Here is a 22800-nt window from a genome sequence, read left to right on the forward strand (position 1 = left end):
ACATGTGAACTGTTAAGAGCATCACAAACAGTAATAGAGAAGAATCAATGATTAATTTGTGAACCATTTCTGAAGATAAAGGGTAAAAAAAAAAGAACCCAGATGGTAATAATCTGAAAAGAGGAATTAAAAATAAGTGTATCTGATCAATCATAACTCCAGTGTGGAGCGGCATCTGGAAGTCATGCAGCTGTGGGGCCTTTAATGAACAAGAACCGCTCCTCCAGCAAAGTCTTTCATTCGGACGTTACGATAATTAAATCTACCTGCGTAAAAATAACCATCTTATTAAGATGATGGGACCAGAGGGGGGTGGGGGGTGTGCTGCCAAACTGTTGCACAGGTTATCCCTATAATGAGTTTATTTATGCAGCTGGAGCATATTCATCTCTCCCCGCCACCCTGTCAAGATGAACAATTTACCTCATCACCCATGCTGAGGCGCCTCTTCAAATTAATTACCATTGTGAAAGTAGCGCTTGTCAATCTTAACCGTGGATTTATTTGTTTCATTCAGGATGAAAATAATCACATTCTCTCCTTTGAAATCCACTCCGAAGAGACTAAGTGATTAATTTAGTTTCACTGCTACACCTTAACAAGCAGAAAAAATTAAACACTTAAAGTTAAATTATTTGACGGATGACTAGAAAAAATGCAGTCCTTGAAGTGCAAATATTTAATAAAAGTGTTAGACGACGAAAAAATGCTCAAAGAAATGAATGTTTTTTTGCTTTTTCTATACACAAAAACAGTCCTGGACACGATAACTCCTAAAATGTTGTGAGGTACATCAGTTCATTGTCACAAAAGCGCTATTTCATATTACCAACAATATAGAGCACTTTTCTTCATTCCTCCTCCTTCATTTTTAGTTTTTTTGCATGCATCAAGTGAGTAGGAGGTGGTGTGTTTTTTTTTTTCTATCATCAGTCATTTGAATAAATCCTGAAAGCTCTGACCTTTAAGTTGAACCGCTAAAAACTGATGAAAAGTGTGAGGAGGACAAAAGCCTCAAACTGCTCGTTAATTGCTGCATTTCAAACGAGTCTCGGGGCAAAAAAGCCAACAGTTCAATCTTTAAAACAGTATGTTCACAAACTTTTTTGTTTTTAAAACAAAGGCAGAAGACATTTTTTTTTAAAAAAAGGCATGCTTCTCTGTAATAAAATAAAAAAGTGTTAGTAAAGAGATGCATGTATTTACGCCAGAATGGTGGTACTTCTTAATTAACCAATTGAAAAGCGGAAGCCAAATATCCCAGTGTGGTGTAATTAAGCCTCATGAGGAGCCTATTAGGATTTTTTGTTTGATTTAAAAAATATGTATATATTTCTATAAAATATAGAGCACAGCATTTTTTATTGGCAACTTTTGAGGGAAAAAAAACAATTCCTTGTGTTCAAAGAGTTTAATTGGACTCTAAATTAGCAGAGTCCCACTTAACTGTTCAGAAAAAAACATTTTATGTATGTTTTTGCGACCATTCATTTACTAAATGTAGCTTTTGAATTTTTACAATTGAATTATTGAAGTGTTTTTTAAGGTTTCAAAAACAATATTTATTTTTAATTTTGGGGATACAAATTTTTTTCAAAATAAAACCCACACCGTGTCAAAATAATGCTACTGTAGATTTATTTTAATTAAAAATCTTTAGTTCACCTTCATCCTTTTTATGCTAATATAAAAACAAAAATGACAAAATTGAAGTAGATTCAAATTTTTAAAAGACAATCTATACATGTAAATGCAAATATATACTTCAAAAATGTTGCCTTTATACAACTAGACACTGTTGTGTAGCAAAAAATAAGAATATGTGCTTCTAACTTGTTGTAATAACAAACCACTGTGAATGTAGATTCATTTATTTCTATCTTTATTCAATCGGTTTGCTAATATAAGAGTTAAAAACCTTATTTAAAAAATCTTGTAATATTTTTAAAGCCAAAGAGCCCCAACGGAGGGATAAAACAGCCACATTTTGAAATTTGGTCTTGCTGTAATTTTATTTTTCCAAACATGGAAGTTGTACGTTTTATTTGGAAAAAAACATTGTTAGATGTCATAAATTTAAAGTTATATTCATACTAATTTCCCATCTGGGCATCCACAAAGAAACACAAAGAAAAATTCTTGTTTTGTTACAAACGTTCATCCACAGATGAAGAATTCAGGTGTGTTCTTTTTCTACTTCTTTTTCCTATCATTGTAGATTTTCTATTTCATTTCATTTATTCATTTGTAAAGCCCCTTCCACCACCAGCTAAGGAGGCTTAAGATGCACACAGGAAAGGCAGAGAACATTATAAAAGTCATAAAAAGTATAAAAGATATAAAAACATAAAAAAAGTAAAACAAATATTACAACCAATAAAACAACAATTAAAAGACATCTGGGCAGATACTATTGTCTATTTTAATTAACTTTAATTTTTTGGCTGCCCTAAAATCAGTTTTATTTTAAAGGTTTTATGCAGATTTGCCTCTTTTGGGACTTTATGGCAGATATGTAAGAATTTGCATTTGGCTTCGAAGTACATTTTAAATAAAAAAAAAAAAAAACTGACATAAGTTTGTTGTAAGTAAACATTTTTCAGGCTTTTTTGGGTGATATATTTCCTAAAATATAACTTTTGATTTCACAAGTAAATAGTTAAGTATCCTATGTGTCTGGGCAACATTTTCACAGAATATAAACACATTTTAACGTACGGGTGTACACAAATGTACTGCGGAACCCCCATCAGCAAATGTTTTGATGTAAAAAAAGCTTCTGAGAGTATATGTTTTGAAGTACTTTATATATGTTTTAAAGCTTTTTTTTAAAAAAAATAATATTAGGTTTTAAATTAGTTATTTTTTCCTGTTATTTCTTTTTTACTGATCCAAAAAAGGATCCGAACAGTGACCCTAAACTCGTGAGTTTTGCGATAGGTTTCACCGCTATTTTAAAGCTATTGCAGACTCCTTGACCTCTGAGGGACAGCTTTCAACAGCCTGTTCCTCCTCGCAAAACAAATGCAAGAGGGGGCGTTACAATTAAATATGTTCTACCTGGTGTGTCAAAAGGGTGCACTCCAAATCCAGGCTCAGCCTGAGCTGCATTTCAGTGAGAAAGTCTGATCCCTGGATTCAGAATAATAAGATTGGCTTCTATGGCGTGGGGGTGGCTTAAGTCAGAAAAGAAGGTCATCACCACCTACACGGGCCGAGAGGTCTAGCATGCTGCTAGTAGTGAGGTCAGATTTTAATCTCTGTAAAACATGTAGAGTTTAAATAAAATACAAGAGGACAACTTGGTTAAATGGCTGGTTTCATCTCAGTCGGTCTGAAAGGAGAAAAGTCTATTCTGAGTGAATAAGAGAAGCTGAACCTTTATTTTTTATTGCAGATTAAAACAAAGTGGAGACGTCTGCCAGGGCAAAGAGGAGCCAACTGTAGCTTTGAAATGCAGCATGAGTCATTTGAAACATCCTGTAAAGGATTTCAGCAATCCCCCCCCTTCGCTCTTGTTTTTAATTACACACTATCCTATTCCTGTCTCAGGGCATGAATTCCACAGGTATTCTTAGACTGCTTGGATGACAGTCAACTTACAGCTAAATGAGGAGCTTTAACGCTTTTCAACACCTACAGTCCACCAGCATTCAAAACAGATAAACCCAGTTTGAGACCAAGTCAGGCTGAGCAAGTCATGTCAGATCAGTGATCGAGACGGCGCGGGAAGGATGGACGATGCGCTCCCGGGATCAATCAGCGTAGCCAGCTCTCACTTTAATTAAAGCTGAGTCAGCGCTTACTTTGCACCTCCTTCCCTGTGATTAAAGCAACTCAATACTGTCAAGTAAGGGCAAAGCAGCCTCAGTTCCAGCTGCTGCTTTACTGTTTTGGAAAAGTGCCATGGAGACTGGGACCACAATACAGGAGATGGACCCCGCTGTTGCTAGGGCCGCCCTTCTGCTTTGCTTTTTCAAGAATATTTATGTCAGCTGGCATGAATAGATGAGGAGCACTTGCTTTTATTTTGGTGGGCACTTCCCTTTCAGAGACTTTTTGCAAACCAATAAAATCAGAGTGCACACCTTATTTAAAAGAAAAAAAAAAAACTCACCTTGATTGCAGGTCTTGCCGGTGAAGCCGGGGTGGCACTTGCACTTGTTTGGTCCCACGCAGTCTCCATGTTTGCAGGCAGGCTGGCACACCGCTGTTCAGGGAGGGGTCAAAGATTAGGAGGGAGGTTTGTACCAGATCTGGAAGACAGAGCTCTTAATCCCATATAATTGCTGCAATTTTGCAGCATCATGACTCATTCAAGCAGGAAATATGCAGCACTATCATCACTGACAAATCTATTACTGGAACTTCATAAAAAAAGAACATTTCCTTCACTTCAGCATAAAACAGTTTTCAAGTATGTCAAAGTTCACAAGACACAAAACTTTGACATTTAGATAAAAAGTTAAAATGTGTCTGGATTTCTGTGTACTGCTGCTCCCAATCAGAAATACACTATAGAGATAGGAAAAGCACCAACAGCGATACCAAAAGAAAAATGAAACATAAAAAGAGAGAAAGTAAAATTGTTAAAAGGTTGAATAAAGAGGTGTAGCAGTAAAGGTGTGCATGCTAAATAGTAACATCAGAAAAGACCCAAAACAAGTCAGTTTGGATTTAATAATGGATAAAGTCGAGCTTCCTAAGATGGGGAGTCAATCATTCAACATTTACTGGCTGATTTCTGCAGATGTTAAAGCTTTAGTGGATTTACCAGCAAAAAAAATAGACAGATATTTAAAGACTGATACAAACAAAATTGAGTTTTTGGTGTTTTTAACATTGTATCAGTGTTCTTTTGATTGCGGACATATATAAAGAAAATCAATCTCAAAATTCTGAGTATTTTTTTCATCATATTGTTGTGAATCAGGAGCAGACATATAAAGACAGTTGGGAGAAGCTTGTAGCTGAGACAGGTGTGACACTTGACAGGCCACAAGCTTCCTGATCCACTTGCAGACGACTGCATCCATCTTTGTTCTTCTTGTCCGAGCTGGCATCTGGCTCAAAACTGTACGCTAGATAGCTTAAATATTGGTCGCCAATTTTATTAATTTTTCCTCATAATGTTTGGTTGGGATTGTAAGGGGCTGTAAGCTAACAGGAGAGGGTGTAAACAAAGATGATGGAATGATGATGCGCCGACATAGACATTAAAAATAGATCAAAAGATGAACGGAGTGGGACTTTAAGATTTACAAACTAGCAGTCACCCTTTAAAGGGCCCATTACATACAAAATTGACTTTTTTGGGCTTTAAAATGTCTTGTAATGTTAATTCCCCACAAAAACAAAGCTGTATTTTGCTCCATTCTGTGAGAATTCCTCTAAAACCCTGCACTCTGAGCACCAGCCCCTTCCTGAAAATGACTAGATCCCCCTCCTTCGTATGAATGTGGGAGAACAGCCCCTTTCCAGGAAGAGTCTGCACTGCCAGCACCGCCCTCAGGTGCGGTGCCTCAGAGATCGAGGAGTCTTATTTCCGGGTAGGAAGAAGAGCTCACGAAAATAACTCATATTTCATGAAAAATGTGTTCTTTAGTGTCCCAAAGGTGATAAATTATAATATATATGGATATAGTTAGCTCTGAGAGGCTTGAGAATAGCATGATTTAGACCCTTTAAATCAGTTCTGGAAGTAAATGGTTTCCAGCGTGAGAACTTCAGAGCAGGAGTGATGTGATTAATTCTAGTTAAAACATTCCGATTGAACAGTCAGTTAATCTATACTGGAAGACCAGTAGTGTGAAGAGTTAACGATCCAGCTAACGTATGTGACTCAGCTTGTGTTTTTTTCTGAAAATGAAAACTCCTGACTTTCACTATTTGATCTAGAAGATGGGGGAAAAAACAGTATTGACATTTACAGAGGAAACTAAGACCAGGGGGGATATTTTCCTTTCAGACGGAAACCGAAACAATTAAAGCACCAAAAAGCAAGAGCTTATAATTAGTTTGTCAGTAAAAAGCTGCCCTGCAGATCTTACACAGAGCGTAGACGGCAATAATTGGAGTCTGAACAAAGATGAAGTCGTACGGCTCCACTGACTCTTTCCGTCTCAGTGAGCTGGAGGCCGTTCCGTTCTATCTGGATGTGCAGTTTGCTGCAAGGCACATCTGAAAAGTGGGGCTGATTTTTATTTAAAGCTTCATTAATTATGTCATAGTAGAAAAAAAGCTATTAGATGATTTAATTACTGCTTTGGTCGTAACGGCAGAGCATAATGATGGGTTTGAATGTAGATTTTAATGATGCTGTAATGGTGATTCCCTACATATCACCAAAAAGACATCAATTTAGACTCATGCTAAATGGATGTTTGGTTTTCCTCTATTCATGAGTGCGACCTTTAGCTTTAATGCCCCAGAACATTCCAGATTAGTGGATGGAGACCTTATTAAAAAAATAAATAAATAAATAAATAAAAAAAACTGATCTATCTATAGCAAAATCTTCACTCAGTTTTAGAAAACTACTATAATCCTGAGTGAGAATCACTTTAGGACCAACATAATGCATTCAAATTTCAAAATAAAGCTGGTGTTTCCTAGATACCTTGTTGTGAAAATCCTTCATATTTGTGATTAGCATGATTAGTTTTAAATCTGATCCGAAGTGGAATCTCCTCACACATACAGAGTTGTTCTTATTACTTTAGGTTTGAATGCAGTATATCTGCAGTTAGATTCTGTATATTTGTACATTTACATGCATTTTTGTTTGTGTTTTGGTGGATTTTGAAATAAAAATGTACCTGCCAGATGTCAAACAGAAAACTATAAGAATTTATAAATAGTCTTTCCATTAAAGCTCAATTAAAGTTTCAGATTTTTGCTTAGACCCTCTCTCAAGAATCATATTTTTTGTGTTTTTATCAGGTTTTTGTGGCCTTTTTTATTATAACGGTGGACATATGTTAAAAGAAAATAAATAAATTTAAGCACAAAACTACATTTCTAAGTATTTTTTTATTTAAATAGTTGTGAATCAGGAAAAGATCAAAATATAGCATCAAAAGTGCTCATTTGTGAAGTAGAAACTATGCTGGGTGGGCCACACCTCCCTGCTCTGAGGTCTCAGCAATGGGGAAAGGAAAGGGGGCGGGGTTGCTCCATGCCAACAGTCTCACTAACATTTTTGTTTTGAATTTCTGTTGAACTACCACCGCTTTACAGAAGCTATGTTCTATAAAATTACAAGTTTTTGAATAAAAATGTATTTTAAAATACATGAAAGATCATCAGAGGGACTTTAACAGCCATATCCATGTTTCATTAGTCATTTTATCCTTTAGTATAGTCACTTTAGTTGTTTTTTTGTTTTTTTTGGTCACGCAGCTCCCTATTTTTGAACTGGGAGAAATTTCTTTTGGATTCAGTAATTTAAAATAAACAGCTGACGCTGGCTTTTTGGTACTGTAATTCCTATAGCGTCCTGAAATCTGCTTAATAAACCTAAAAGGAAAGCAGATGTTCATCTCAGCTTTGTTCATAGATAAAAAGAATTGAGCAAAGCGGCTCTCTTGGATGTTTTGTGTTTGTTTCCTCGATACAGGTTGGCTGGATTAGCGAGATCAGAGGCAAGCGTCATTAGCTTTGCATTTGTGGACATACTTTAGAGTTTCTAGTCCGGCGGACAGAAAGACAGCTGCAGTTATTAACCACAGCTAAGGTTAAAGCCACTAATATATTGGATGTAGACTAAAAAGTCAAATAAAAGGAAGGACTCCTGTTCCAGGTCTATCATAACAATAAGCTAGTTTATTTAACCAATTTCATTTTATCTGCCACTCAGAACGGTGAGAGGAACAGCATTTAAATTCAATCATAAACTAGTGCTGCTGCTTGTAAAATAAACATTACCTGTGCAGAACACAATCATAATTAATAACACTAAAATCATTATTGTTTTGATCATTTCTTTCTAAAACTAGTAAATATGTATTACTAATTTGACTTGAAATCTAACATATGGCATTTCAACTGTTTGATGAATGTGCTAACGAGTAAAATCAACATTATCACTGCGATGTAATTACAGCATGGGTAGATTATTGTCTATCATTACATACATTGTGGATTTCACCTCCAAGGGTCACATTAATATATAAAGTGGCTGTCCAGAGGGTGTCATGAATATTCATAACCTCCAGGAAAAAAAAAAAAATCTCAGAATAATTCATGTTAGACATGGCTTCCAGTGACATGAGGTCTGCTGGTTGTGGGTTATTTGCATAGATCTGAGGGCAGAAGGGAAGCGTTAGCTGCTGTTAAGAGGGGGGAGGAGGTGTCGGTTAGTGCTGCAAGCGAGTGGGAAGGGAGCGTTGGGATCGCTAAATAAGTGAGTGAGTCCAGGATTCAGAGGATGCGCCCCCAGCAGAAGACGTCTCAGAAGATTATTTCAAGAAACTTGTGGAGCTAACCTTGGGGCTGGCACCTTATCCCGACTACTCTGTGAGTAAAGGCGAAGAGAGCTGCAAAAGAAGTAGCCATACAAACAAAGATGGCAGGGCTTGTTTAGTCTTTGGGAGGATACAAACAAAAAAGGTGATGTTGATGAGTGCACAGCCAGGTCAATTTGACAAGCAAACATTCCTGGGAACAAATCAGACATACAAACACAATCTGGAGTTCTGGAGTCACACGTGTCCTTGTTGTTTTACTAATAAAACAGTGAAGAAAAGGTTCTAAAGAGTCCTCTCATCATTTATCCCATCAGGGGTCGGCACAGCAAATCGGCTTTCACCGATCCCTACATTTGGTTTTCAGAGAGTTTTACGCCAGATGCCCTTCCTGACACAACCCTGTATTTTATCCAGGCTAGGGACCGGTACAGGGAGACCAGAACCACTAGGCAGAAGCATAGAGTCTTCTCTCAGGACCCACACTGGATTTAGCTCATCCCTAAATCAAACCCTGGTTTCCCAGGTGCCAGTCCATCAAGCCACCTCTCATCATCTATCTGTGTGAAGCACAATTAAACATCAATATCACTAAAAGTTTTGGAGCTAAACAGAAACTGAAGCATTTTGAGTACATCAAACATGTAACTTACACTGCGTTGCACTTCAGGCTTCAAGGACTTTAAAGTGTTTTGAGAACTTCATATGAAACCTTATGAGGCTCTCAGGATTGGATTGACTAAGCCCCTCCCCAACCTGACATGACATGTTGAAATATAAGGCAGTTACCTATTTGGTAGATAACACATACTTGAGAAAAGAGCTCCCAAGTGGCTGAAGCATCTTTATCAAGAGGCAGGATTCTGAGGATCAAGTGTTCAAGCATTTTGGGAAAAAAAAATAAAATAAAAAAAAAATCAGCAGTTTCAAAGAAATTGCTCAATGTTTCACTTGACTGACAGCCTTTGAGTTATATTGTTTACTGTGGAGTGATCCTAAGGGCTTTTAAATTCCTACCTATGGGGCAAATTCCCACTCGCAAGTTTGATTCCCAGCAGGATGCATTGCCTTAGATTGTCCACATTGTTTGTGTGGTGGTGAGATTTCATAGAGAACCCTCGTGCAAAGAATGGGAATGGACAAGAGGGCGTAAAAGACCTAAGAGCTGTGGTGAAGGAAAACAGAGGGGACCTTAAAAAAGTAGGAAAACAGAAAGAATATGGTGCGAGGGGTCAGTGCAGTTAGATAGTAGTTCACCTTTTGCAGCCTTGATGTTTCATAGAGTTTCTCAGGGCACTGGTTCTGCATCCCGATTGGCTGTTGACCTTGTCAATCAACCTCGTGTGGTAATAAACTATGATCAGATATTTGTTTTCACTCTATAATATTTATTTATATTTTTTACTGAAGTTCACACTTTGAGAGTTTAAACGAGAAAAAAAATAGCAAAAATGTTAATTTAAGTCTAAATAGTCTGTACTGAGGGGTTTTAAAGCTCAAAATAAAGCCATTAAGATTTAAACCCCCCAACTAAATGGATTCACAACTGCAAGTTCATACATAAAATCAAGTTTCATCATACTGCAAAATAAACCTGCCCCAAATATTTAGGTTTGCAAATGTGTAAAAAGGAATCTGCATGCCCGTTTAAAAAGGATTTGCATTTGTGAAATAATTTCTATTTTTTGTATGGAGCCTTTTTTTTTTTTTTTTTGCAGATGGGAAGCAAAAAACTGCGTGAGCTCCTAAATTGCTGTTGCGAATTGTGCCCCTGTCTTTAAACAGGTCCATGATCGATGGCCTCAGATCAAATAAGAACTGGTGGTTTCCTGAAGTCCCGCCTCGTCACAGATTTTAAGGTGGATTTCAGTGTTAACATGACCGAGAGGAATGTACAGTGTTCTGTTTTGTTGCGTCTCTTACGTCCATCGAAAACGCGATTGTGCTTGAATAAACTGGCGATGGTTTGAAGCTCCTTTCAAAATTCCTGCTGTGGCCTAGTGGTTCAGTTACACTTTATTTGAGCCTTACCATAAAACATCAATCATCCGTCTTTGCAGATTTCATTTGGATCCAGAATTACTAACAGTAGCCTATTTTTTTCTTCATGTTTTTTTTCCTGCTTTGTTCGGGCAACACCGCCCCCATCTGAGAAGCAATAGGAACTGCAGGACTTTACTTGAGAATCTGAGAAACAAAAGGTGTCAAAAATGACTCGCAATTCACTGATCACTCAAACTCAATCCATTCATTGTGCAAAAGCAAACCTAAATCAAACAATACCAGTAGTATTTGCAGTACTTTGGCAGGATTTTGCCTCAAGTTTGAACAAAGAAAGCCTTGCTGTGACTTCAAACAGATGAAAGGGACATTTTTAATACAGACTTCGGAGCCCAGGGATAATGAAAGCAGGTGGCAGAGACAAAGAAACCACAGACAATCGTGATGAAGTGAATTACATTAGCTGAGGGTTCACTTTTATCCTTGCCCAGCTCAGCTGCTAGCTCATGTTACCAGTTCAAAAGTTTGGCTTAATCAGGCCCACAGTATCAAAAAGAGAGAAAGAGTGCACTCAATTAAACTAAACCCTGATCTTAATGGATTTGTAAAATCCCCTATGAACTCTCTGGGAGATTATGATATGCAATCTCTTTGTTTTAAATGAGATTTACTATTTTTCTAATAGGATTAATAATGAGAAATTCAGAGGTCTTTTGAGAAATGACCCATAGATGAATCACAACTTCACATGCAAAGTCATTTGTGTATTTAAAGATCCGATTGAAAGTTTTTATTGATTCTTTTTACAGACAGCTATGTAGCTTCGAAGCATTATGTTTCATGGTTCATTATTAACCATTACATAGTAAATAAGTTTAATTCAAAAGTATATATATTTTAATATTCCATAAAAACAGTAAATTATTTGTTTATTTTTGCATAAATTAGGGTTCTAGCTCATAAAACCTCAAAACGAGATTTCAAATATTTCGATTCTCTGGAGAAAAGTACCTAAATTCTTCTTCTTCTAATGTTGTTTTAAGGTGGATGGCACACAGTAATGAGGAGCATTAGTGCCACCTACTGGTATGGAGTGTAGGTCAGAATGTTAAATTACTACACCTCTTAAACTTTAATAATCATTGTTGTCTGCCTCAAGAAAGAAATCAAAAATGAATAACTCTCCCCAAACTTTACAGGACATGAATGTTTGAAACTGAGTTTCACCAACTAATCATCTACTAAACTTAAAGCACCTGCACAGGCTGCCCAGATGTCATTAAATTGGTTCAGTTTGGTTAAATATGGTGAAGAACCATCAAAAAACCATCACTGATCCCCTCCATTGTCTGGGTAAGCCACAAAAGTTCTTAGCTAAGGATTCTGGGTGTTCACCGAGTGCTATGTCCAAGCAGATCAACAGGAGATCTAATGGAAGGGCAGAATATGTCAGGGGAAGATGCAGATAATCAAAAGGACAAGATTCAAGAACCTGCAGACATCCAGGGTGAGTGGAATGAGGTGGAGGAACAGCTTCAAAAACCACCTCATTTAGATGCATTTGGGAGGTGGGCTACAACTTCTGTGTTCCTCAGGTGAAGGCACTGCTTAGTTTGGACCAATGGAGGAAACTTCTCAAGTGGGCCAAGACAAATGACTGGACTGTTGGTCGGTGGTCCTGTTTTCTGATGGAAGTAAAGTGACTCTTTCATTTGGTAATGTGAAATCCAAAAACACAACAACAGTCTAGACTGTTTCAGAAGACTTGATTCCTTCTCCTGAGGATCTGGATGGAGATCTGGATGGAGATGCAGACTTCATCTTCCAGCAGGACCTGGACCCTGCCTATACTATTAAAGAATTGAAGATGAACGTATCATTTTGAAAATACGTTATTTTGATTAATGACAATCTCTGTCTATCTTTTTGCAAAAAACAATTTTTTCCATATTATCCTCATTTTCTGAAATCCAGTTTGTATGGATTTTATAAGCTGGAACCTCAATTTATGTCCAAAATAAAACAAATAAACTCTCAAAATCAACTAAACAGTGGGTCCTGAATCTATACTCTGTAAATGTTTTATATTTTTGAGTGGAATCACACTTTTTGGAAATCGTTCTGAAATTTGGTTGAGGTTAGTCATCTAATTATGTTGCAATAGCATTGTAATAACAGTATATTTCTATGTTAAATGTGTAAGAATTACCTATCTGTAAACCTCACTTAGGTTTGTAAAAGTTCAAGCAGTTACTGAGACGGCAAAACGAGGTTAGAAGAGAGTTTAAGTATGGGTTTGCCTTTCAAACGACCTGTCAGATGGTTATGAATGGAGGTTACCTCCGCTATAAATCTAAAAGCCATGCTCTCTATCACTTTCTCTGCCTGATTTTTCATAATAATCTCCCTTTCACGATGCCTCAGTTGGCTGCAGGAAGAATCCAGTCTTAGTAATAACCTCTAAACTATTTCGAATGCACCACAGGTTTTTTTCCTTAAAGTCCTCCTCTCTTCATCACCTATATCTGGGAGCTTTTAAAAAAAAAATGACGTTGATCCATTACAGCTCTCATTCTTTGAGAGAAGTCGCACAAACCGACTTTGGATGAGAGCTGCCAAAGCCTAAAAAAATCTGCTCCAAATGCATTCTCTCACACCGAGCTCCACGCACACCCCCGACTCCACTCTCTGCAGAAACCTTCCACCTCACCCCTCCAAATCGCAGCCCTCCTAAATTGATGGAAGCCTGATTGTGGGTGAATGGATCCAAGTTGTGCCCAGCGAGTGGCATTTCGAAGCGTTAAAGCAATCACTCGCTGAGCAATCTAACACAGGGATAAAAGAGAAGTGGCAACAGTAAAAGCTTTGTAGTTCAGCTCAAAAATTAGCTGACATTTTCTTCTCAACAAGAGACACGAGAGACTCCAGAACAACAAAGAGAACGTGCTCACACACTGCTCTTTGGTTGGTCAGTATTGAACACAAATGTGGGTTTTATTTTGCATTAGATGACTGTTTTAAAAAAAATGACTATGATACACTATCAACATTTGTGCTTTGTTGGCAGAATAAAGACTTTTGTTTTTTTGACTATATAAATGTAATTTAATTTGCATTCCAGTAATTTTAGTTAACATTTGAGCTTCAACAATGAGAATATGAACCCTTTTTTGCTCCCAAATGTAAGCTGCTGAGACGATTAAGGGATTTTTGTCTTCCTATCTCAGCTAAAGAACAAGAATTTACTGAACATGAGCAGTTGAAAAGAGTCCAGTGATGATGCACAGGGAAGCTCTGGATGCTGGAGGGGCTGACTCCTGCCAGGAGGACAGTTGACTCTGGCCCTGAATGACACTGGAGCTGTTTACAGTATCATCCAGCACAAGCTGTCCAGTTCAAAAGCCAAGATCTTTGAGGCGTTTGGGAACAATCCATCCATCCATCCATCCATGTTCCTGACCGCTTCTTCCCTTTCGGGGTCGCGGGGCGCCGGAGCCTATCCCGGCTACTGAAGGGCGAAGGCGGGGTACACCCTGGACAGGTCGCCAGTCTGTCGCAGGGCCTCATTCACACACCCAGTCACTCACACATTCACACCTAGGGGCAATTTAGAGTCATCAATCAACCTATGAAGCATGTTTTTGGACGGTGGGAGGAAGCCGGAGTCCCCGGTGAAAACCCACGCATGCACGGGGAGAACATGCAAACTCCACACAGAAAGGTCCCAGCCGGGAGTCGAACCGGGGCCTTCTCGCTGTGAGGCAAGAGCGCTAACCACTGTGCCACCATGCAGCCCACCTGGGAACAATCATGTAATATAATTATTTTAATTTCAAAATCTTAGCAGTTTCTCTCAAAAAGCACAACTTGCTTTTTGGCTCCAAGTCGGTTACTTCACCTCTTGATGCCAATTGAGGCAAATGTGCATTAAACTTAAAGTTACCTTAATTTAGTATCAATTGTTTATTTAGTTTCATTTCCTCAAGTTACTTTTAAGTACTCCCCATGTGGGATCATGGGATGTAAGTGTTATTAGACAGGAGGTGGGGTAAAGGGTGTTTTTAATTGTAAAGCCCTTTGAGAAGCTCATCATAATAAATAAAGTTTTAATTTGATTACTCTCAATCAATTTGTGTGTCAAGAGGTTAACTGTACAACCAAATCAAGCAGTGTGTGTCTCATTCTCCACAATAAAACATGAAATATACTCAAAATAAAAGGATAACACACATAGAAGGGTTTGTTATAAAGCATCACCACCTAAAAAAGCAAAAACACAATTTAGACAATATAAATAAAATGAGTAGATTATTATTTGTGTGAGTATATGGATGCAGTCGACATGCAGACCTGATCCATTTTCCGAGCCTTTTCCATGGAGGGAACTCTCAAATGCACTCCATCAGCTTGTGATGAGCTCTGATGCTTTCCTTAGCTAAATGCTTTTATGAATTGGCATTTTATTGAATACATGCCTAATTAATTGGATTCAAACAGATTGTAATTGAAGTATAATTCAATTAACTTGTTTTGAATTCTTTTAATCATCTATAAAGTGTCCTGGATTAGTTTAAAATTCATGTGATGCATAAACAAGCCACTTTTGAAGAATTAAAGCCCAATTACATTCAGATCATTAAATGTTAAATTACATTTGGAATACAGAAGCAGGTTTTTGTTGTTGTTTTTTTTTAATAAAAAAAAGCAATTTTTTAAACATTTTTTAATTTTTAATGACATATTTAGTATACTTTTATTTTTTAGTTGTTACAATCTTACATGGTTTTTGTTACTGACATAATAACTTCTTTATGGTGGTTTGACATGATATCACATCCTTATCATTACAATTGTGTTACATCCAGAAAATGTTTATTGATCTTAAGTCTGTGGGAAATCTATTCTAGCCCGAGTCTCTCTTAAATCCTGAAATAGAATCTTTAGGAGATGCAATACACAAATATGAGTTGGTTTTAATGTTATAGCCACCTTATTTATTCAGAATATGATATATAGTGTAACACTAAGTATTAGAAAAATAAATTTGACCGCATTAAATCAAATCCAAATCACAAAAAAATGTTTAAAAAGGAGAAATCTTAAAAGGTAGGTGCTATGGGACATCGCTGATAGGATGATATCGTTTATCCATCATTCCAAACAAATGTTTTTTGGCATGAACCAATCCTGGTATGCTCTGTATTAATCAAAAATCTTTTATTAGTGATCAAACATTGAAAACTCAAAAAAACTCAAACATCATTATACAATCTGAGATCTCCGATACTATCTTTCCTATTTCTTATTGTGCTGCATTGTTTTGCATTTCATTTTGATTTCTGGAAATTACTGGGCTGCACGGTGGCGCAAGTGGTTAGCGCTCTCGCCTCACAGCGAGAAGGCCCCGGTTCGAATCCCGGCTGGGACCTTTCTGTGTGGAGTTTGCATGTTCTCCCCGTGCATGCGTGGGTTTTCACCGGGGACTCCGGCTTCCTCCCACCGTCCAAAAACATGCTTCATAGGTTAATTGGTGACTCTAAATTGCCCCTAGGTGTGGGTGGGTGACTGAATGGGTGTGTGATTGAGGCCCTGTGACAGACTGGCGACCTGTCCAGGGTGTACCCCGCCTTCGCCCATCAGTGGCCGGGATAGGCTCCGGCACCCCGCGACCCCGGAAGGGAACAAGCGGTCAAGAAGATGGATGGATGGATGGATGGAAATTACTTTTGTTTTCTGAAACAATACATTTTTATTTTGTTTCATTTTGTTTATCGTTTTCTTTTTTTCTTTTTTAATTGCCGTTACATATTTTTTTTTCCTTGCATTAGGTGATTTGTTGATGTGATTGGCCCCTCAGGGCCACCGTAGATAAGTCAAAATAGGATTGGAATGATGCACAAACAGTGGCATTCAAAAATAAATGAGATGTAGCCAATTGATCTAACAGAAAGGTGTGCGTTAAAGCTTTAAAACTTAAAAAAATAAAAAAAGTTTAGAAATTGCATTCCTATTGTAACATAATTGTAAACCTTATTTTTTGCTATAAATATTTTTTAGTGCCTTTAGAAAATGATCTCTGTATTTTATATTTATATGATTAAACTGGCTAAATCTAGGGTGTAAATCACAAAACAAAAGCCTTTTGGATCATCCTGACCATACAGAACTGCATAGTTTACGGACATATCAGATGATTTGTTGAACCTTTGAGGATTTTAGTGCAAAACTGTTGTTGCTTAAAGAGACGGTTCAGCCTCTGTGTCAGAATGGTTTATTGACCCAAGTATTTCACAGGCATTTTATTTATAACTGAGAAAATATGAAAGCTTTGAGGGAAAAGTGTGTTTCTTTTCTAGAGATCAGTAATTACAGGTTATATCATGCTTACTTCATCAGTGTAGCTTTAAATTTCCACTCCTCTGAAAACAGACAAGCTCACCTGCTTTCACCTTTTCTACTTCTAATCCAAGCTGCTCGACTGATGGCTGTTGCCTAAAGCCAAACACTCATACAACAGAACTTCTGATTTTTTTTCCTTTTTAATCTAGCAGCTGGAAGGAAAGTGGATACGTACTTTCTTTCTGTCTCTGTGAAATACAGGTTGATAAATTCTCACCATGGAAAAGGCACATTCATGTGCTGCAATCCGCTTTTCTTTAACAAACGTCCACAGCAAAGCGGCGAGAGTTCCAGGCATCAAGCCATGCAAAGAATTTGACATTTTGTGAGGAAAAGACATAATCTGAAACCCACTAGTACATTCACAACTGTATGTGAATACTGGGTGACATATATGACAGGGGAGTGTTTATCAAAGTGTTTACGTTGAAAACATGATGCTTTTTTTCAAGGAACATCCTCACCAGAGAATGTCAAAAACGATTTTTTTTAAGCATGTTTCCTTTACTCCAATATCATTTCTATTCATCTGTTGGCCCTTTCTCTTTTTCATGAAGGCCACATGCAGTGTGAATATAAATTCCAGTGGCCGACGGTATCAGGTCATAAATCTTTCCTTAAAGACTTCACCGGAGCCCCGTTAGCCGTGTGTGTTTGCCTCAGTGCGGCATGATTCTGTTTAACGGCACATTTGAACCCAGCGTGAAACCTTGCAACCCGGTTAGTCCCCCGTTTGCCCTCAGAAGCAGCAGCAGGCATGTTGGCACTCACGCTGGCAGTGACCCCACGAGCGGCGCGTCCACCCCCAGCAGCAGTCCACCCTGGCTCCGTATCGACACAGGCCGTTGGACGACGCCATCTGCCGCGGCCACCTGTGATGGATGGTTACATCAGATCTTAGCCAGTTCCATTAAAGTACTCAAAAATCAGATTTCATTGTATTAATGGAGGTGTGTTTTGCATCAATCAAGAGAAATAGTATTTATTTCAAGTATGTCACTTTTTAAAACAAAATTAAGTAATAAGATTGTTATTAATTAGCTGTAAAAAAATTGTGTGATCGCACATCCTTACAAAAATTGTACAACGGATATGAGAAGTATGAAATATTACTTACATATTAAAAGAAACATATTTCATTTACATTTAATTGTTAAATGTATGATTTATTGGCAGTGCAATTTTTTTTTTAGAAATACATTTTTTTTTTACCTTAGCAGCAATTGACTGCAACAAAAAATAACTTTTATGGTATAATAGTGAAATGATATTTAGATAAATTTGCAAACTATCATGGAAAAAAAGCAAGATTTCTGTCCATCACAGACCTATAACTTCTTCTGTGAGAGGATCCTCTATCCTCGTTACCTGTATTAATGACACCTGTTTGAACTCGTTATCTATATTAAAGACACCTGACCTTCTTCCTCAGCAAGAGCATTGAAGATGAAACATGGCTTGATCTTTCAGAATGACAACCATCCCACAAACACACTGCCGGGTAATGAAGGAGTGGCTTCGTAAGAAATTATTTCAAAGTTCTGTTCACATTTCATTAGAATTTGGCCTTGAGTTGCCCCACAGATCTGAGTGAACCACGTCCCTGCCGAGATTTCCTTTTCCTCAGACTTCTTGCTGCCCTTGAAAACGTAACGTTTTCCACAGCTCAGCCTCTGATGCCAGCAGAGGCTATTATTCCCGTCACAAAAGAGGACAGACGGCCTCACGTGGAGCGTTTCAGACAGTTAAAGGTTATTTTCAAGACACTTCTCTTCATCTGGGGCATTTTGCAGCAGAATATTACTTGTAATATAATATTTTATCAATGGAAATGGGTTCTTGGCACATTTTGGATTACTTTCTTATCTGCACCCAGGCTGATCACAGATTCACTGAGAACACGGAGCAGGAATAGGTTCAATGTAGCGAACTGATGGAACCTTGCGCTGGATAATTAACCAAAGCTTTTAGCTCAAAATGAGCGGGTGAATTTATTTTCACTACCAGAAAACATTTGTATCAAATGGCTATTTAGCTATAGGAGCATATGAGATGTTTTTCCACCAATAAATGCACAGATTGTGTGGAAAATATAGACCTCTTATTATTCAAAAGAGCTGGAAACCCTTTAATCCTGAACAAAACACGGCAGAAGCTCTCTTGATATACCTAATTTACACAAAAGATGTTTCATTTGGCATCTGTGCGAGAAAGTGAGGCTTTTGCTCCGTGTTCAAAGCGCATCCTCACCCTGATATCCATCCGTACCTGTTAGTGTCTTTCCACCAGGCGGGGGGAAATGCTAATGCTTGTTCCCTCTGCCAATCACCGCTTTGAAAATAAATAAACAAATAAGTAAACCGGCGGATGCTAAGTGAGAGTGGCAGATCCGGGAAAGTGTTTGCCTGGCGCCTGGCAAGCTAGAAGGCAGTCAGTCAAAAACACACAGAGAAGAAGAAGAAGATAGAAGGAGGAAGGAATAAAGTAATGAGAAAAGAGGAAGCAAAGGGAAAAAAAACAAGTGTTGGGGAAATTAGGAATGAGAGAAAAAAAGGTAGAAAATTAAGGAAGGAAGAAAAAAGACTTAAAGATAGAACACTACACCTTTTTAAATACAAACTGCAAAGAAATGTTATGAGTGCAATAGAATTTCCTTATTTTGACGAGTGATGACAAACTACTCATTTTTTATATAAGTGATTATAGGACGCTAAATCTGTCAATTGTGTTTAAAACCTTTTATAAACAGATCTTTTTCTTTTGGATCTTGATTTTATTTTTTTTGCCATTTACACCTTTGAAAAACAACCCAAACTGTTTTTGTTCATTTGCCTACGATGATCTGCCTTCTAACCACATATTTGTTTTCCCATTTCTCAATGTTTTCATGCCATGTGCTTTTTGCTGCTATAGTAACAACCAACAATTCTGGCACGAGTATTGTGGAGATAATTTGTGGGCACAAAAAGTGACAGTCCCATCATCCAGCAAAAAATGGACCTGGTGAGAACAGAAAGAAATCAAATCGGAGCTCATAGTTTGCAAACCTCCTTCATAGTATTTCAAAACGTCTTAACCCTTTAACTGCCTGCTCAACCAAACATTGATTTTGTGTATTACTCCTCCAAGGCAATAAGCAGCAGAAACATTTTTTTAATTGATCTTATCTGGTTTGGGTCAGTAAAGGGTTAATACGTCACATAATATAAAGTTTTGTTATAGTGTAGCTGAAAATAAAACAACCACCTATAAAAAAAATGTCAAACAAATATAGAGTCAAATTAGGATGATCTTAAAGTGAATGAAAATTCAGATTGCAAATTAATAAAAAGATAGAACATTTGAAAGCAACTTGAAATTAGACTACACATTGTAAACTTGAAATAAAAACTAAAATTTAAATTGTACATTTAAAAAAAAGTCAAAGCATTCAAATAAAAAAAGGTAATTTTGAAACTTAAAAAAAAAACAACTATAAATCTCAAAACTGTTACCAAAGGAAAGATTATATTCACTTTTAACAGCTGCTGTGTTTTATTTTCCATTCAGGTTCAACTCAGAATTCTGGATTAATTTTACTTGAGGGTGAGGATTTGAGCCCACTGGCTACCAGGACATGATTGATCCAAATACAAATAGGCTCAACTACATAAACAAAGACTTAAAAGGCCTGTATCATGCAAAATTAACTATTTTGAGATTTAAGTATATTATAATGTTCATTCCTCATAAAAAAACAACCATCCATTCACAAATCTCTCAACATTCCCCAAAACCGAGCACCAGCCCCTTCCAATCCACAAAAACAAATGGGTCCTCACATTGTGACAAAAGAAAGTGGGAACATCCCCTTCCAGGAAGAGTTTGTGCTTCCAGCTCCGCCCCCAAGCTATAAACCTACTATCTCTGTTGAGGTTGCGCTGATGAGCAAAAGGTTTTTATTTTAATTTGCACATTATGCACATCCATCTCTGCAAAAAAAAAAATCGGATGTTGTTTGTTTTCATGGATGAAATTCAGACACGCTGCTGAGGCCGGCTCTAGGATGATGTCATAAAATGGGCGGAAACCACATGGAGTGAAAGGCGGGGGCTCAGAGATTGAGACGTCTTAATTCTGAGTAGGATAATGAACTCATGAATCTAACTCATATTTCTTAACTCTTTTGCTCGGTAGTGTGCCAAAGGGAATATTTTACTATAAAGTAAATATGAATATAGTTTATTCTGTAAGGCTACAGAAAATTATAAAACTAAACCTGTAAAGTCAGGAATGAAAGCAAAAAAGAGATTAAATAAAAGAAAAAGATGAAAACACAAAACAGCAGCTTTTGCAAATTAGCATGATTTATTATTTGGTAACAGGTTTATAATTTCGTCTCATTTAAGTTTCAAATTGGTACTTTTTTGTGCAAATTTTCAGTATTTCTTTGGAATATTATTATTATTTTTTTTAAATTCACTTTATGCTAATCTTAAAATCAGTCAGAATTGTGTCTGGGATCTATTCTGAACTATGTTTGCTCCAGTTTCTATAATTCATAAAGTGTAAAACAAAAATCTTGCAAAAGGGTTAAAGACCCACTCCAATGAAAATGGAAATGTGTTTATGAAACATTTATGCTTTTTTTTAACAATGTTGTGTCTACAACTATTTTCCTGGTGTCAGTGAGTGATGAAATAAAGAGTTAGATTACAACTGCAACATGGCCGGGTGAGTTGATATCCAGATGTGCCATCATATTTTTATTGAATAGTTGTTTTTAAATTGCACATCTGCAGATGTGAAAGCATATAACTTGACTCCTCTTGTCAAATACATCAATCTTTCAGTTCTAAAAAGTAGAATGGAGATATACTTCCATTAGATGGTGACGTGCTGAGCTCTAAATATATCTTTGGCCCACTGATGCTTCAGGAACAGTTTTTTGGTCACCCGTGCGTCATCCTCCACAACTGCTATCAATACAGCAATCAAACCACGGCCGCATCCAATTAGCAAATGCACCAAGACATTTCGACCACATACCGAGAGACAGGGGCCTGTGAACTAATGTTCCTTTATCCCCTTGAAAATGTCATCGCGGACTCCATCATAATTATTACTGGTGACATAACCGTGAGAGAAGACCTTTTCGTTAGGAGGTGAATGGAGGGACAGAGCAGGAGAGAGGTGGGAGGAAATATTTCACATGAATGTGTTCTCTAACATATATGAATAATCTATGAGAGTTCTCTGCTGATGTAAAAAGGCAACTCTTTCCTCTTGGGAAACTTGTATTTTTACCAATATGTTCCCTCGTTACATAAAAAAATACTTCTTTTTGAGCTCTTGGAACTTGATTTTAACATTGAAGAAGCCCAGCTGGTTCTCAGTGATATTCTGCTAAATTAAAAGCGGACAGATCAATTGGACATGAGCTTAATACCTGTATTTATTACCCCGAAGCCCTGATCCTAAATTGCCCTCGGGCCTTGAGGGAACCCAAGACGATAATTATTATCCTTCACGCCTGTACCCTTCATGCACTGTAACAAATCTTTTCAATTGCAGACTAAATGACACGGTCCTTCCCTAAGAGCCCAGAGGTCGATATCTACACTGAGGATGCTGCTGTCCTTCAGCGGGAAAGTTTGCCCTTTCATGACACCGAAAAGTTGTGAGGCTTTTGTTTTTTGCTTAATTATGTGCAGGTAAAAACTAAAAAAGTCTTTATTCACAGTGAGGATAATCTAATCAATCTATCATGCATGCATGCATGAATACCCCGAGTGTCTGAATGGATTTTTCTGCCTCTCGCCTGGTGGTTGACTGCTGCATCAGTAGCATCTTGGCGTGAGACTTGCTCGAACCTGCCGAGCTCAGCTGACGGCTCGCGGAGTCCATGCCGGTTTAATTAACCACCTCGGCTGCATGTGCTGCCAGGTCTGCACGC

The 22800-nt window shown here is 37.5% G+C and overlaps 1 protein-coding gene across 4 annotated transcripts in view; it reads right to left on the reverse strand.

Annotated features, from left to right (window-relative positions):
* Positions 1 to 22800, reverse strand: part of npnta (nephronectin a) — a 57671-nt gene that overhangs the window by 28665 nt on the left and 6206 nt on the right. For 2 of the 4 annotated variants that reach the window (XM_036212486.1, XM_024289967.2), the window contains exons 2-4: positions 17637 to 17737; positions 8487 to 8537; positions 4118 to 4210 (exon numbers count right to left, since the gene is read on the reverse strand). In XM_036212486.1, coding sequence (XP_036068379.1) covers positions 4118 to 4210; positions 8487 to 8537; positions 17637 to 17737 — 245 coding nt within the window. The remainder of the gene's footprint in view (positions 1 to 4117; positions 4211 to 8486; positions 8538 to 17636; positions 17738 to 22800) is intronic. The other 2 variants (XM_036212488.1, XM_024289968.2) reach the window with 1 other exon arrangement.

This window comes from Oryzias melastigma, linkage group LG1, assembly GCF_002922805.2.
Source record: "Oryzias melastigma strain HK-1 linkage group LG1, ASM292280v2, whole genome shotgun sequence".
NCBI classification, from domain to species: domain Eukaryota; kingdom Metazoa; phylum Chordata; class Actinopteri; order Beloniformes; family Adrianichthyidae; genus Oryzias; species Oryzias melastigma.